Here is a 13,886-nt window from a genome sequence, read left to right as displayed (position 1 = left end):
AAGGTGCTCATGTTTAATAGGTGTTCATGCAATTACAACGCGTTTATGACGCACATATTTAATTATTTAAAAGTAAACATGATCTTCTTAACCTTTCTGTTTACTCATAATTAGCATGTTTTAACAAAAAATTTTGCAATTTAGTTTTATGAAAAAAAAGTTCCATGAGCGCTAATAATATATGTTTTATAAAACAACCTATCATTTTATATTATATACACATTAAGACTTTAAATATGCAAGCATATTTTATAACAAATAAAAATTATCAGTAAAAAACAAATTCATATATTTGAAATAAAATTTTAATACAAGTTTTTTAAGTTGTTTTTTAAGTTGTTTTTTTTAACTTTGAAAATATACTCGACTTCACCAGTTTTTGCAACTAAACGGTTGTCATGCTGACTAACAGAACTTGCATTAAAATGGTATAACAGATATCTGCTCTCCAGACATTTGATGAATGATTATCTAAAAACGAGCAAAAAGTTTTATAATTTATCATTGAAAAAATATAATAATAATAATTACTAAGACATTCCTACTGTATTTCATTTTTAGTTCATTTCATAAAAGAAAAACTACGTAATGTTACCTTTTCATTAACTTTACTTTTTCCATCTGCAGATGATGAGAAAGAATTCTCAATAGAGAGTTCTTTCTCTTAAATATTTTCAGTCGGAAGTTCAATCTTTTGTTCAACCCATTGTTGTTTTCTATTTATTGTACCCCTGAATAAACTAAACAAAAATCGTTTGAGAACAAATAAGATCTCCATAAAACAATTAATATACAAAATAAAAAAATCACACAAATACATTTATATACAATGTATAATAATATCTAACACTGCATTTATCAAATAGGTTCCTGAAAGGTTTTTGAAAACTTTTTCATATCATTTCAAATCAAAGATCCTTTAAATAGGCAAAAGTTTATACAAACAAAGTTTAATTTTTTATAATTTCTTTAATAGTTTTATTTTTCCTTAACTATATGGTGCCTTACAATCAGTTGTTTTTATTTGTATGATTTATTAACTGATTTTAAGACTCTGACGAGTTGTAATACAGCTGATTATACTCAGTTGAATTAGAACTAAGAATCGAAGCCTTATAATCAATTAAATATAATCAGCTATTTATTTTATAAATAATTTACAAACACAAAATATGTGAATGTGACAAAAAAAATTAAACTTAGAACAACTTATATAACAAAAAATGTTACAAAAACATAAAATTATTAACATAAAATGTTAAAGATAAAACCAAAAATATATTTAAACCATTTTAACAAAGTCATTATAAAAGTAACAAAATAGATTTTACAATTTTGATGTTACTCATTTTTCTAATTTGCATAATTATTTCTAATATTTCAAAAACTGCCTCTTGTTTTTTGCAATGTATTAAATTAAACGCTACACTCAAAGAAGTGCCGACAAGAAGAACTTCAATTAAGTTTGCACAGGGAATAGAAAATTTATCAACTGTAACTGCAAAATCTCCATTTTCATAGTGAAGACGAATCATATTCTATAAATAAATAAATCAAATAGATCAAACAAAGTTATTTTTGATGTTAATCAAAAAAAAAAAAAAAAATGAGGATACCAATAAGGATTTTAAGGAGATTTAAGGTGAAATTTCCCCAATTTTTAAGAAGATTTAACCCTGAACAGGAAAATTTTCATTAATAAATAAGGACAACTAAGGAGAAAATCATTAAATAATTAAATAATTCTAACTCTTTCAAAAATCCAACAGTTTCTCGTGCATTATTACGTTGCATGAAAGTTGTTTCCATTACAACCTCTTGTTCAAGTGAGGTTTGAACATTGTTTGAAATTGTAACAAGCTAAAGTGTTTTATTAAAATATGTAATAAACATTTATACAATCAAAAATATGTTAATTTATAAAACAGATATAAAGCTAATATGTGGTACCCAATTTTTTGTGACAATCTAGGAATTGCAATTTAAAAAGATTGGGAGCAAATAGATAATTGTAAACTTACATATGCCTCATTTACAACGTCTGATACTTCATTAACATTGCTTATAAGTCTTAATGGTTCATTGATATCACTGTCACTTACTGTTCTAAAATAGATTAGGACACAATAGAAATATATAATATGATCATAAAATAAAAAAAAACTATTAAATTGAACAAGCATTGATCATCCATATCACATTTTAAAAATCCGGAAAACTGATTGCATAAAATATCTGGAAAAATCCGGAATATATTTTCCATTATTTTCTTCTTAATCTTGCTTTGAAAGTAAACAAAGAAAATCAGGAGAAATTAATGAAAACTGACAAACTTTTCATCTTTTTATAGATATTTAGTTTAATTAGGTTTTAATTTTTTAAAGATTTTTAAGGAGGAGTGGAAACACTGCAATAAAAATATATCAATTACATAAAAATATATCAAATACATAATAATCAAGTATATTTATATAAAAAAAAACCTCTTCATTGCCTTTGACACAGTAGCTTTTGCATATTTCTTTCGCTTTTCAATGACAGAAGCACAATTCATTTTTCTTCTATAATTTTTGAACCTGTCAATAATTCTTTGGTGGAAGCATTTCTAGTAGTAAAAAAAATAAATTAACGTTTTTCTTTTCTAGTCAATTTAATCGTGTATTGTTTTGTGTAGTTTCCATTATTACTTAAAACGATATTAAAATATAAAAAACTTAATAATTTATAATTCAATTCATAATTTATAATTTTATTAAAATTTTATTCATAATATATTAAAAATCACATGTTAAGTTTTTTAGATTTACTCAATTTATTTAAAAATCATAACACGACTGTAATAAAAATTTTTATAATAGTTATAATAAAACTTTACATTTTTTCAGCAAGGATAAAATATTTTTAAACAACAAAATATTATAATTTAATTTATTTAATTCAACCACTACACCACAGATTAACTCACTGAATATTGAACAGCTTTGAACTCTGGATACTTTTCTTGAATAACCATCACCAGCTCATTTCACTGAATTCCATTTATATATCTATGATATTAAAAATAACTAATTTAGTTTAAGAACTTAGAGTTAAAATATTTAGATAAAAAAATCTATATAATAGAACTAAAAACACACGGATTTTGTTGATCAACATATTCCAATACTTTATGAAAAATGATCCCAACCCAGTGGTTCATAAATTGACCATCTGCTACTATTGATTTGGCATCAAGTATCCCACATGTAAGTCTTGCTTCCACAATTGCATCTGTTGGGATTTCAAATTTCAAACCTGGCCATTGTTTTAAAGAAATACTTTCATTTCCCACAACTTCTTCTGATGATTTATTTAATGCTAAACTTGACACTTGACGTTCCAAAAAAACTAGTTTCAAATTATTATTTTTAACTAAAAAATCGAGGGTTTCTCCATCATCTATTTCTGCACCAGAACCATCATACAATTGTAGCAAATTACTGGACGAACATGGGAACTTATTGCCACATTTTGACAGCAAATCAGAATATGATGTGTATAGAATAACTTTAATTGTGTCACCTTTTTGTACATTAATTGATTGCATCTGCAAATATCAATGATAATATATAACACAAAAAGTAAATTATTTTTTTATTAGTATATAATTAACTAATTAGTATTAAATTAGTATAAAATTAATACTATCATTAATATTAATTATCATTAATATAAGATATAAACATCCTGACCTACCTGCTGGCTTTATAAGAGGGTAATAGGGAGGATGCAGAAGTTTGCCAGGGCCCTGGGTTTTTTCAAGGGCCCAAAGAAAAAAAGTGACAATACATAGTTACTAGTTTTGTTTAATTTTGAATTAAATAAATTATAAACATAAAAGGCAGAAATAACAACTCATGAAAAATATTCATATGATAAATAATCGGACAATAAACTCTTTTTCTTTTATTTCAACAGATTTAGATGCACTTGATTTAAGAGAAAAAATGTCATGTAAAGAAAATGAGTTTTTATGATGCTCTACAACATATGAGTTAACCAAAGGAAAAAATGATATTGCTATTTCTTGGCACATTGCATACCAAACATTGTTAATAGACATCAAATAATTTATTTTAACAGCTTTTTCTTCGCTTAGAATCAAATAAGAAGATACTGTCAACTGTTTTCCCTGGACTGTTAATTTTTCTGTATGAAAAATTGTGTTCAAATATGGTTTAAACGGTTCAAGAAGTACTTCTTGAGCATGACGAAGAGATATCTTTGCATATGAGATAGATCCTGAAAAATAAAATATTTGTATTATATTGCATGAAAATAAACAAATATGTGATTCATCAATTATTATGATAGCAGCTTACCTGGAACAATATCATCAGTCCTTTCAAGAAGACGTCTACAAGTTTCATGCATTTGAAATCTTTTTGAAAATGAATATATAGGGTTTTTGAATTGATGACAAACTCAAGCTAGCTTTTTAAAAATCTGATGCCGTTGTTCAAAACGCATGCACCAGAAAGTTTTCATTGTTCCCATGTAGCTTGAAAGGTCAGGATAGTGAGTGATGAAATGAAGCTTTGCTGCTACTCTTGTGCCATTATATAATGTTTTGATATAGTTAATAAGTTGTGGAATAAGAAAATACAACGATTCAATATGTTCATTACAACGGCTATTTAAAATCAATAAAATTTCACAATGGATAATCATCATATCCCAATAAGGTGCATCTTCATCATTGAAATTATCAAAAAGAAACAATGGCAAACACAATGAAATGGTTAGCATTTCACTAGCAGTAAGTGCCAGCTTTGATGTCATATAAGTTGACGTCAATATTAAATTCACTGGCAATTTTACATCTCTTAGCAATAAATTCATACCAATCAATGTTAGTTTTCGCTTGGCCATGTAGTGATTCAAAAATGTTGAAATTACAACATGGCTTATTCCTTCCAAAAAACCATGCATGAAATCACTTGGGAAAAATGCAGGTAAAAATACATATGGTAAGTGTAAAAACGGAGATAACTCCAAACATCCATGTTGTTGTTTTGTACTATCAACAATATAAGATTCATGAGTTCTTTGAAATACATTTGTGTTTTCCTGTCTAACACAGAAGTAACAATGTCTACATATGTATCCACTATGAAAATGTGATTGCAAACCAAGAAGCGGATGAGCTGTTAAATTGTCAGCAGCCATAAAACATGCAATAACATGATATTCTTCATCATTTACAAAAAATGTATTAAATAATAAGTTGAACAAGTCATCAATAATTGGCTTAAAAAACTCATTGAGTGTAATTTTTTTAACCACTTTAAAATTGCACAATGAAGCTAAATGATAGTTGCTCATTTTAGATCCATTATTGTTTTGGTTTAAAATAGAAAAATAAATGACTGATATTTTATGTATACCCCTGCTGGTACCTATTGGGTTACATACCTCTAACTCATCAGAATACAAACCAATGTATACTGTTTTGGCTGGATCTGAAAATGGCAGGATAGAACTTTGAAAGTAGTTTGATTTTGAAAAAGATAAAGAGTCCGGGTGCAAAATTATTTGACCCTTAAGAATACTTTTTAGGTTTTCTCCTAGAGGCACATGATAAAAAAAATCCTCACCAACAGTAACTTTCACTGCTTTTACATGACCCAATTTACCTAAATAACTATCAAACTTATCTGGACTCATACAATGTGATAAACACAAATCAATACTGTTGTCTCTTTGAAGTTTATACAAGAAAGATTGGGCATATGGGTTGTGAATTGATATGCCAGCCTGTTGCAAAAAACTTTTAAATGAGCTACATACGTCACCCAATATAGCTTTAACTGAATCACTGTGTAGTAAAAGTAACTTTTTTGATGTATTTTCAGAAACCAAATGATAATTCATAGTTATCATAAAAAACTTTTTTATTTCATCAAACATGTCAAATATATCAGTGGACTGGTCTGCATTTTTGTCACATAACTTTGTATCAATACAAACTGGCAAATCCAATTGAATAGGTGATTCAATCTGATTCTGTAAAATATTATTTTGTCGTTCATCTTGATGCCTTCTATAAACATGATTTTTAGCAACTACATAGTTTTTAAATTCAGCAGAACAAAAATGGCACGGTATTCTAAAAAATATTACAAAAATTAAAATGTTATAATTAATGTTTGACAGTTGAATGTATAAAAGTTTGTAACTTACATATATATATATATATATATATATATATATATATATATATATATATATATATACATATATACATATATACATATATATACATATATATATATATACATATATATATACATATATATATACATATATATATATATATATATATATATATATATATATATATATATATATATATATATATATATATATATATATATATATATATATAACTTTCAATTAGGTAATAACTTTTTAATTTTTACGTGTATGTGCATGTGTGTATATATTTTATGTTAATGATGAAAAGTTAAAGTACTTTTGTCCATAATGGATTCGATGGTAGTGAGATAGCAAATTGCCAACGGATTTGCATCTAAATGAACACTTGACACAAGGAAAAGCCATTGCAAATATTTTTCGCGACAAATGACAAAAATTTTATTCCAAAATAAGCTTTTTCTTCGTTCGCCCTAGGAATTTATTTTTAAAGCTTTATGTTTAAAAAGGTGTCGACGTCGACACCTTTTTACGTGAACACCTTTTTTTTTAACGCTAACACCTACTTTCTAAACAGTTTGTATTTTTTTGTCTTCAACACCTATTACGTTAACATAAACACCAATATAGGTGTTCGTGTTCGTATTATCAACACCTTTTTACGCTAACACCTTTTTTTTCAGACACGGACACCTTTTTCCGTAACAGTGTATACACACAACTTTTTAGGGCTTGTTGATTTGGCATTTTAATTTGTTACCTAAACAAAAAATAATCAGAGAATTTATATGCTAATTGAAAGAGGAAAGATAGAGTTTTCATTTGATACCAAATACTAATTATTTTATCAAGCTTACTAATCAAATATCGCTTATTTAAGTTAGTCTCAAATTTTATGGAACAGGTGTTATTTAGCTTTTCTTACGCTTTATCGTTTATGCGTCTCCGTTTTAACTTTTCTTCTAACGCTTTATCACTTAATTATATGAAGAGTTGTCTTGTGTACGTTTTTTTTTATCTTTGTTTTTAATTCAGTTCTCTCTCCTCGCAATAGGTATATCATTTGTAATTACATTAGTAAAATATTCGTCTAACATAATTATAGGTTGAGTTGCTAAATCAAACTTGGCTAATCTTTAGGATTATTATGTAAAAATGAAGGCCTTTAAACCAAAGCTCGTAATTGTGCAAAATTGCCAGAATTTTACCTCTTGATGCTATATCTGCTGGGTTGCTTTCAGATTCAACATTTTTCCAGTGGGAAATGTCAAAAGTATTTCGAATTTTTTGTACACGTTTTTGAATAAAGGGATGATAAATTTTTTTACTGCTATTAATTCAATTTCAGGCAATAGAAGAATCAGTCCAGCAAACAACGTCTTTAAAACTTAAAGTTGGAGAAAATTCTTTTAAAACAATAGACATGGTTTCCGCTAGAAACAACGTCGCTCTTAATTCTAGACGCGGAACAGTACTTTTCTTAACTTGAGAAATCTAGATTTTGCTGTAATTAGTAAATAATGGTGTTTTTTTATCAATAAAGGAGTATAATAAAAAGAGACAACAGCTGTAAGCATTAAGACTCGTATCACTAAACCCATGCAATGAGATGTCCAGGACTGGACTATCAAAATTATTAATATACAACCTTGGAATAATGATATTTTGAGAAAAACGAAAATTATCAACGATGGCTTGCCACACTATTATCAAATTATCCTCTAGCTTAGTGTTCTATCCTTTTTTGCTAGAGCATAGTTCCGGAAAAAATATTTTACACCGTACTATTACTGGATTTATTATACCGAGTAGATCAAAGGTGCTATGAATCGCATTCCCGCTTTGTTGGGGTGGTCTTCGTATCTGTAAACTTCAATTAATCAAATGTTATAAAAATTGTCACTTTCTTCGTTCCAGTTTAAACCTAATTCTTCGGTAGTGCTGAGAGGCTGATAGTTTTGTTCATTTATTAAATTCTGAAATTCCTTTAGAGTTTTCGTAGATTGAAACCTGAATCTTAGAGATGACATTTGGCTTTTTGAAAAAATTTAAGTGCTGTGTTTATACAATCAGCTCCTGTAATGAGATCATCATTACAGGAGCTGATTGTATAAACACAGCACTTAAATTTTAAAAGGTCATTAGTTGGTGAACAAAATTTGGTTTGTTGTCTATATATTGTACAGCATGTGTGACTAGTGTTGCTGAAAGGAGAAATGAAGATGGTATAACTCCGAATAGTACCCTACAAAGTCTGTACGAATTTCTTTCATATTAATGTTGCTCATGTTAATGTTGTTGAGATCATAGAACCATAGAAGCCAGGCATAATCACTGTCTAGGGGGATAATGCCATTTGTAGAGTAGCTTCTGCTTCTTTAGCTGGATAAAGCTCAAACAGAAGCTTCCAAATTGTGAATACTGAAGGCTATTGTTGACAGGGAATGCTTTATTCTTTGAATCTTCTTCCCCACTTTTGCCGAACAAACTTGAAAAGAACTCTTTGATAATTTCTTCAGGATCCTTGGCCAAATTCTGGAGAATAAATTAAGTTTCTTTGAACTTGACTTTCAAGAACTTGGCGTAATGGTCTGAAAAATATAAAAAGAGAGTTAAAAAAAATCAAACTTTTATGTGCGAAATGATTGACTTTAAGGCAGATAGTCAGACTTATTCATACTTTAATCGATTTTTACTGAGTTTGTGTCATAATGTTTACAACTATTTGGATTTTTGGTATCGTTCGCAACTATTCCCAATTACTCGCATTTCTTTTAATTATTCACAACTGATTGTATTACTTCAGATCATTTGTAGCACTTATCTTTATTAGCAACTTTAGATGTAACTTTTGACAACTGGCACGTTAACGGTGGATAGGGAATTTGCACAAAAGTAGACTATAGCCAGTTACATTTCAATTTTTGACTAATAATATGTTAAAGTTATTTTTTAATCACAATTGTAACAAGGGTCCAAGCAGTTGGCAACGAGGTAGACAACTTGTCTGGATTTTTTTCAACTTTAAGCGATACTTGAAGGCAATTAACACACTGAGTAAAATTTACAGGCACTAAACAAAGAAATTAAACTAATTGGCAATATATTACCTGGTTTTTAGGCTTCACTTTTATGGGGAGGCACGTTATCTAGATCTGAAGATAGTGTTGGATTTTCTTTTTCACGTTCAATTCCTTCTTCGTTTTTAGTATCAATATTGTTTAGACCTTGTGATGAATGAGCACTTGACTGGCTTGCAAACATTTTCGAAATATTTTACTTTTTTATGCACGTCTGATTTTAATTTCAAAGTTTTAAATTTACAACTTTTCTAACATCATTTTAAGAAACGGAAAAGGAAACAGTTCTAATAACAAACAATGATGCTTTACGATCGATTTTAGTGGTATTTGCTTACCTTGAATTTTCGTAACAACAAACCAGAGTTGACCATTTCAAGTAAAGGGTGAGAGACAGTAATTTTGTCAACCGGATTGCGTGAATAGCATGAGGAAACATATTAAATTTTGTTTAACTGCCAAACGGCCAAGTTTAAAAATGTAACTATTGCGATTAACACTAGATGCCCCAGGTTTTTTATATGCCTATAAACCCTAAAGTAGATTGATCAATCCAACTTAATCGCAACTTAACGCGCATCTCTTAATGTGTTAAGTAGTTTATTCATTTTTCAGTAAATAATATCAAAATAAGTTATAATATATCAATTTTTAAACGTTAAGATTTTGGCTTCGACAAAGTGTCAAAGTCGTGTTTGGATCAATTAATCCACCTGGGCTTCTAGTGTTAATACGATTATTTTCCATTTAGGAAATTTTTTAAAAAGTATCAATTAACTTTGAACGAAATAGAACTTTTTCATAGAATAGCCGACAGAAGCGTTCGGGAATTATTTTTTTAACGGGTAATCGGGTTCGGAAACCGGTAGGATCAATAACTATTGGGTACCAATAAAATTATTTTTGGCTTTTATCAGTGTCTGGTACCCATTCGGGTCGGATCTTATTCGGTTTCAATCGGGAACAAGACATTCTCTAGGACAAAGTTCGAAGTTTTTTGAAGTTGAACTTTTTTTTCTTTATTTTTCAAATTCGAATTTGATATTCATTTTAGGAAGAAGATCCCATGCTTAGTGTTTACTTATATGTCCACTTCCTAAGCACTTGAAGCAAAGTTTTTAATAATAATGATAATAATAATAATAATAATAATAATAATAATAATAATAATAATAATAATAATAATAATAATAATAATAATAATAATAATAATAATAATAATAATAATAATGATAATAATAATAACAATAATAATAATAATAATAATAATAATAATAATAATAATAATAATAATAATAATAATAATAGTAATAATAATAATAATAACAACAATAACAATAATAAAAATAATAATAATAATAATAATAATAACAATAATAAAAATAATAATAATAATAATAATAATAATAATAATAATAATAATAATAACAGTAATAATAATAAAAATAGTAATAATAATAATAATAATAATAATATAATAATAATAATAATAATAATAATAATAATAATAATAGTAATAATAATAATAATAACAACAATAACAATAATAAAAATAATAATAATAATAATAATAACAATAATAAAAATAATAATAATAATAATAATAATAATAACAATAATAATAATAATAATAATAATAATAATAATAACAAAAACAACAACAATAATAAAAATAATAATAACAATAATAATAATAATAATAATAAAAATAGTAATAATAATAATGATAATAATAGTTCATTGACAGGATCCAGGTTAAGTGGGAACAAGTTACTCATTCTAAAGATTGTAAAGCATTTTATTAAATCAAAGTTATGCGAATAAATTTTTTTTTTCTTTAAAAACTTCGAGTAACGTTGCTGTGATAGCTTCGTGTTTGTTATTGCATGTTTATTTTCAGTTCCCTTATGAAGTTTTCTTTAGAACTTATGTAGATAATATCTATATTTTATTGAAATATAATAACTAAACATTGCTTTTTGTTTCAATTAAATCAGTCTTACTTTTTTCCAGACTTTTGAGAAAGTGAGACAGACCATGCGCTCCTATTTTGAAAGTGTTTCCACAATAATGGATAAATCTTACAACGCAAATCTTTGAGTGAGTATAATTTACAAAAATTGGCAGTGTGTTGTTAAATTTGTGCTACATATAACGTTTCTTTTTAAGCTTTCAAGGGTGTTTTTTAAAAAAAGTGTCCCAGCTTTGCACACCCTGGTTGTGATTTTACGTTTAATTGGTTTTACTAAAGCAATTCTTTTGTTGCCAATATTCTCTTTGACTGAGACTGAGGTGTTTCTATACCTAATGTTTATGTAACTCAAGTTCAAAATTTAGTAAAGAATTTTTAGTACTTCAATTGGACTGAGTTCGACAGTTTCAACTTTGTCAAAATCATTTTTCTCTTTCGTTTATTTAATCGATTTGTTCTCTATGAAAACATCAAAGTATCCTCTAGCTAAAATACTTACACCAAACTTACCCCCTATTCGCAAAGCTAATGTTTATTGCTAGTAATATGCGGCATGTTTAAACATTATAACTGGCAGTCCATATTCATAATCCAAAACAGGACCCTTTGAAAAGAATCTTACACAACTTATAAACTGAGCGCAATAAGTTGTTTTCTTCTATTACATTCTAGAAGCAGCTTTTTCTAAATGATGGCTTAAAAAATATTAATAGTATTTAAAATCTTAGAGGAATTGTCAGATTTTGGATAGTTGCTCGGAGAAAGCATTAAAAAAAATATGCAACTGCTTTTTATTCTAGCGATTTATGCAAAAATATAGTAGGACTTGTCTTATAGTGTTTTTCAAAGTTATTTTCCAAGTTTCTACTGCTTCAAAATTAAAACTTTAATCCAAGGTAACCGTGAAAAGTATCCCACAAGTGCGAATTTGCGCAGTATAACTTGCGCAGTAAGCTAAATTCTTTAACAAGCTGGGCCTCGAAGTTCATGCTTTGTGGAGTCTTATATATCCATTTTTTAGTTGAAATAATATTGCCAGGAAGCTGTTCTTAAGTGCTGAATGTAAAGATCCATTCAGCAATTGAACACCTGATAAGTATGAATTACCGCAAGCAGGAACGCATCCGCCTTAAACACCTGCAAACATTTCAATAAACATCTTTTTGTTTTTTCCATATAAATAACCCGATATTGTTACCCTAAATATTAATACTAATATTCATATGATCAACGGTTCGTACCAAGCAACTTTGCTTTTTTAAAGAAAGTTTTTAGGTTCGCACTATTGATATTTGGAGTGGAATGACATTTAAAAATGTGGACATCATGCGTTTAGTGCTGAAATAACTGGATTTGGTTTTCACTGATGAAATCAAGAAGTCCGTAGAACAAACCTCATGAGTTTTACATAATGAGAAAACGCCATTTACCAACGCCATGTAAATATAACCTAAAATGTGTTAGGCTGCAATTTTAAGGCTCTATGTATGTATGTATGTATGTATGTATGCATGTACATATGTGTGTGTATGTATGTATTTATGTATGTATGTATGTAATGTGTAAAAAGATATTCAAAAACTAAAAACATTATTAAAATTGCATTTTACATTCCCTTTTATTCTTTTATAACCATATTTGAGGGCGGGATGCTGCCAGTTTTTAATCATAATTTTTAGTTTTAATATTGATCAAAATCGCGTTACATAATCGATTGAACTTTATTTCTCTCTAATCATTTTATAAGTGACCTTCAAATATAAAAACTACTTTACATGTTTTACCTTACAATAGTGTTACTTACCGAACGTTAAAATATATGTAAAATAGTTACTTCATGTTATTTTAGGATAAAATAAGTTTTAAGTTTCGGTTTCATTCAAACTTCGGTTACAGTTTTTCTAAACCGAATCTTCGGTAATTCGATTGCGGTAAAGCATGAGTTAGAATCTTCTTAAGAATCTCTGCTTCCTGTATGTCTTATAGCTACATCTCTTTTTGACTTCTTGGATTGTCGACTTGGGAACACAAGTTCATTTTGGTACTCAGAACAGAATACTCTAAATATGAATTGACTACCCTAATCACTTTTTGGTCAATTTTTAAACTTGACTGACCTCTAGGTCAGTCAAATTTAGGTTTCTCGAATTTCCTTCCAATTCGCCACCTTCACTCAGCGATTTGATGATGAGACTGATTTTTACCAAAAAGAGTATTTTGACGGAGGTCTTGTAAGGAAAATTAATGTTTTGAACAGATAAGAAAAGACTCGTCTTTTACATTTGGTAATTTATGTTTGAAACTTAAGGCATAAATTACTTACTCTTTCTAAATATATTTAACAGACCAAAGTCTAGTTTACTAAGTTAACTTAACTAAGCATATTTTTTATGGAAAATTTACTAACTTAAAAATTTACAAACTTAACTAAGCATATTTTTTATGCAAAACGGTGCAAAAGACCGTTAAAGAATGTAAATAAAGACCGTTGTGAATGCTGGTTTTCATTTCCCTGGGTACTTTAAAAATTCTGCGCTGCCTTCAATTTCAAAACTTACAACACTCGTAAAAAGATAAAGAGAGTTAATAAAAATATCTAGATATTTTTAGGACACAAGGAGTACGCATTATCAATGGGA

The 13,886-nt window shown here is 27.7% G+C and overlaps 2 protein-coding genes across 2 annotated transcripts; both read right to left on the bottom strand.

The window, feature by feature from the left end:
* Positions 1–272: 272 nt before the first annotated feature.
* LOC149886321 (uncharacterized) lies at positions 273–3,681 on the bottom strand. Its single transcript, XM_090092213.1, has 7 exons — positions 3,138–3,681; positions 2,966–3,047; positions 2,484–2,605; positions 2,022–2,106; positions 1,751–1,860; positions 596–1,538; positions 273–471 (listed from the first exon to the last, which is right to left on the bottom strand). Exons 2-6 carry the CDS (start codon positions 3,011–3,013, stop codon positions 1,532–1,534), a joined length of 372 nt encoding a protein of 123 aa, XP_089948339.1. The 5' UTR covers positions 3,014–3,047; positions 3,138–3,681; the 3' UTR covers positions 273–471; positions 596–1,531.
* Positions 3,682–3,829: 148 nt separating this feature from the next.
* LOC149886320 (uncharacterized) lies at positions 3,830–6,899 on the bottom strand. The gene is made up of 3 exons (XM_090092206.1): positions 6,515–6,899; positions 4,362–6,148; positions 3,830–4,281 (listed from the first exon to the last, which is right to left on the bottom strand). Exons 1-2 carry the CDS (start codon positions 6,601–6,603, stop codon positions 4,465–4,467), a joined length of 1,773 nt encoding a protein of 590 aa, XP_089948332.1. The 5' UTR covers positions 6,604–6,899; the 3' UTR covers positions 3,830–4,281; positions 4,362–4,464.
* Between the last annotated feature and the right edge of the window lie 6,987 nt (positions 6,900–13,886).

Source organism: Hydra viridissima, unplaced genomic scaffold (assembly GCF_058129835.1).
Source record: "Hydra viridissima isolate aposymbiotic clone 2 unplaced genomic scaffold, HvirCarnegie_v1 scaffold_7, whole genome shotgun sequence".
Lineage (NCBI taxonomy): Eukaryota > Metazoa > Cnidaria > Hydrozoa > Anthoathecata > Hydridae > Hydra > Hydra viridissima.
The sequence above is the reverse complement of the archived record's forward strand: the minus strand, read 5'-3'. Positions and strand labels throughout refer to the sequence as shown.

Bases quoted from the DNA above. Each gene is read 5' to 3' on its own strand.
- LOC149886320 (XM_090092206.1), bottom strand. From the start codon at position 6,603: ATGGCTTTTCCTTGTGTCAAGTGTTCATTTAGATGCAAATCCGTTGGC. The intron at 6,149-6,514 runs GTACTTTAACTT...AATATTTTTTAG, and splicing joins CGAATCCATTATGGACAAAA to AATACCGTGCCATTTTTGTT.
- LOC149886321 (XM_090092213.1), bottom strand. From the start codon at position 3,013: ATGGTTATTCAAGAAAAGTATCCAGAGTTCAAAGCTGTTCAATATTCA. The intron at 2,107-2,483 runs GTTTTTTTTTAT...AATCTATTTTAG, and splicing joins GTGTCAAAGGCAATGAAGAG to AACAGTAAGTGACAGTGATA. The intron at 1,861-2,021 runs GTAAGTTTACAA...AAAACACTTTAG, and splicing joins ACGTTGTAAATGAGGCATAT to CTTGTTACAATTTCAAACAA.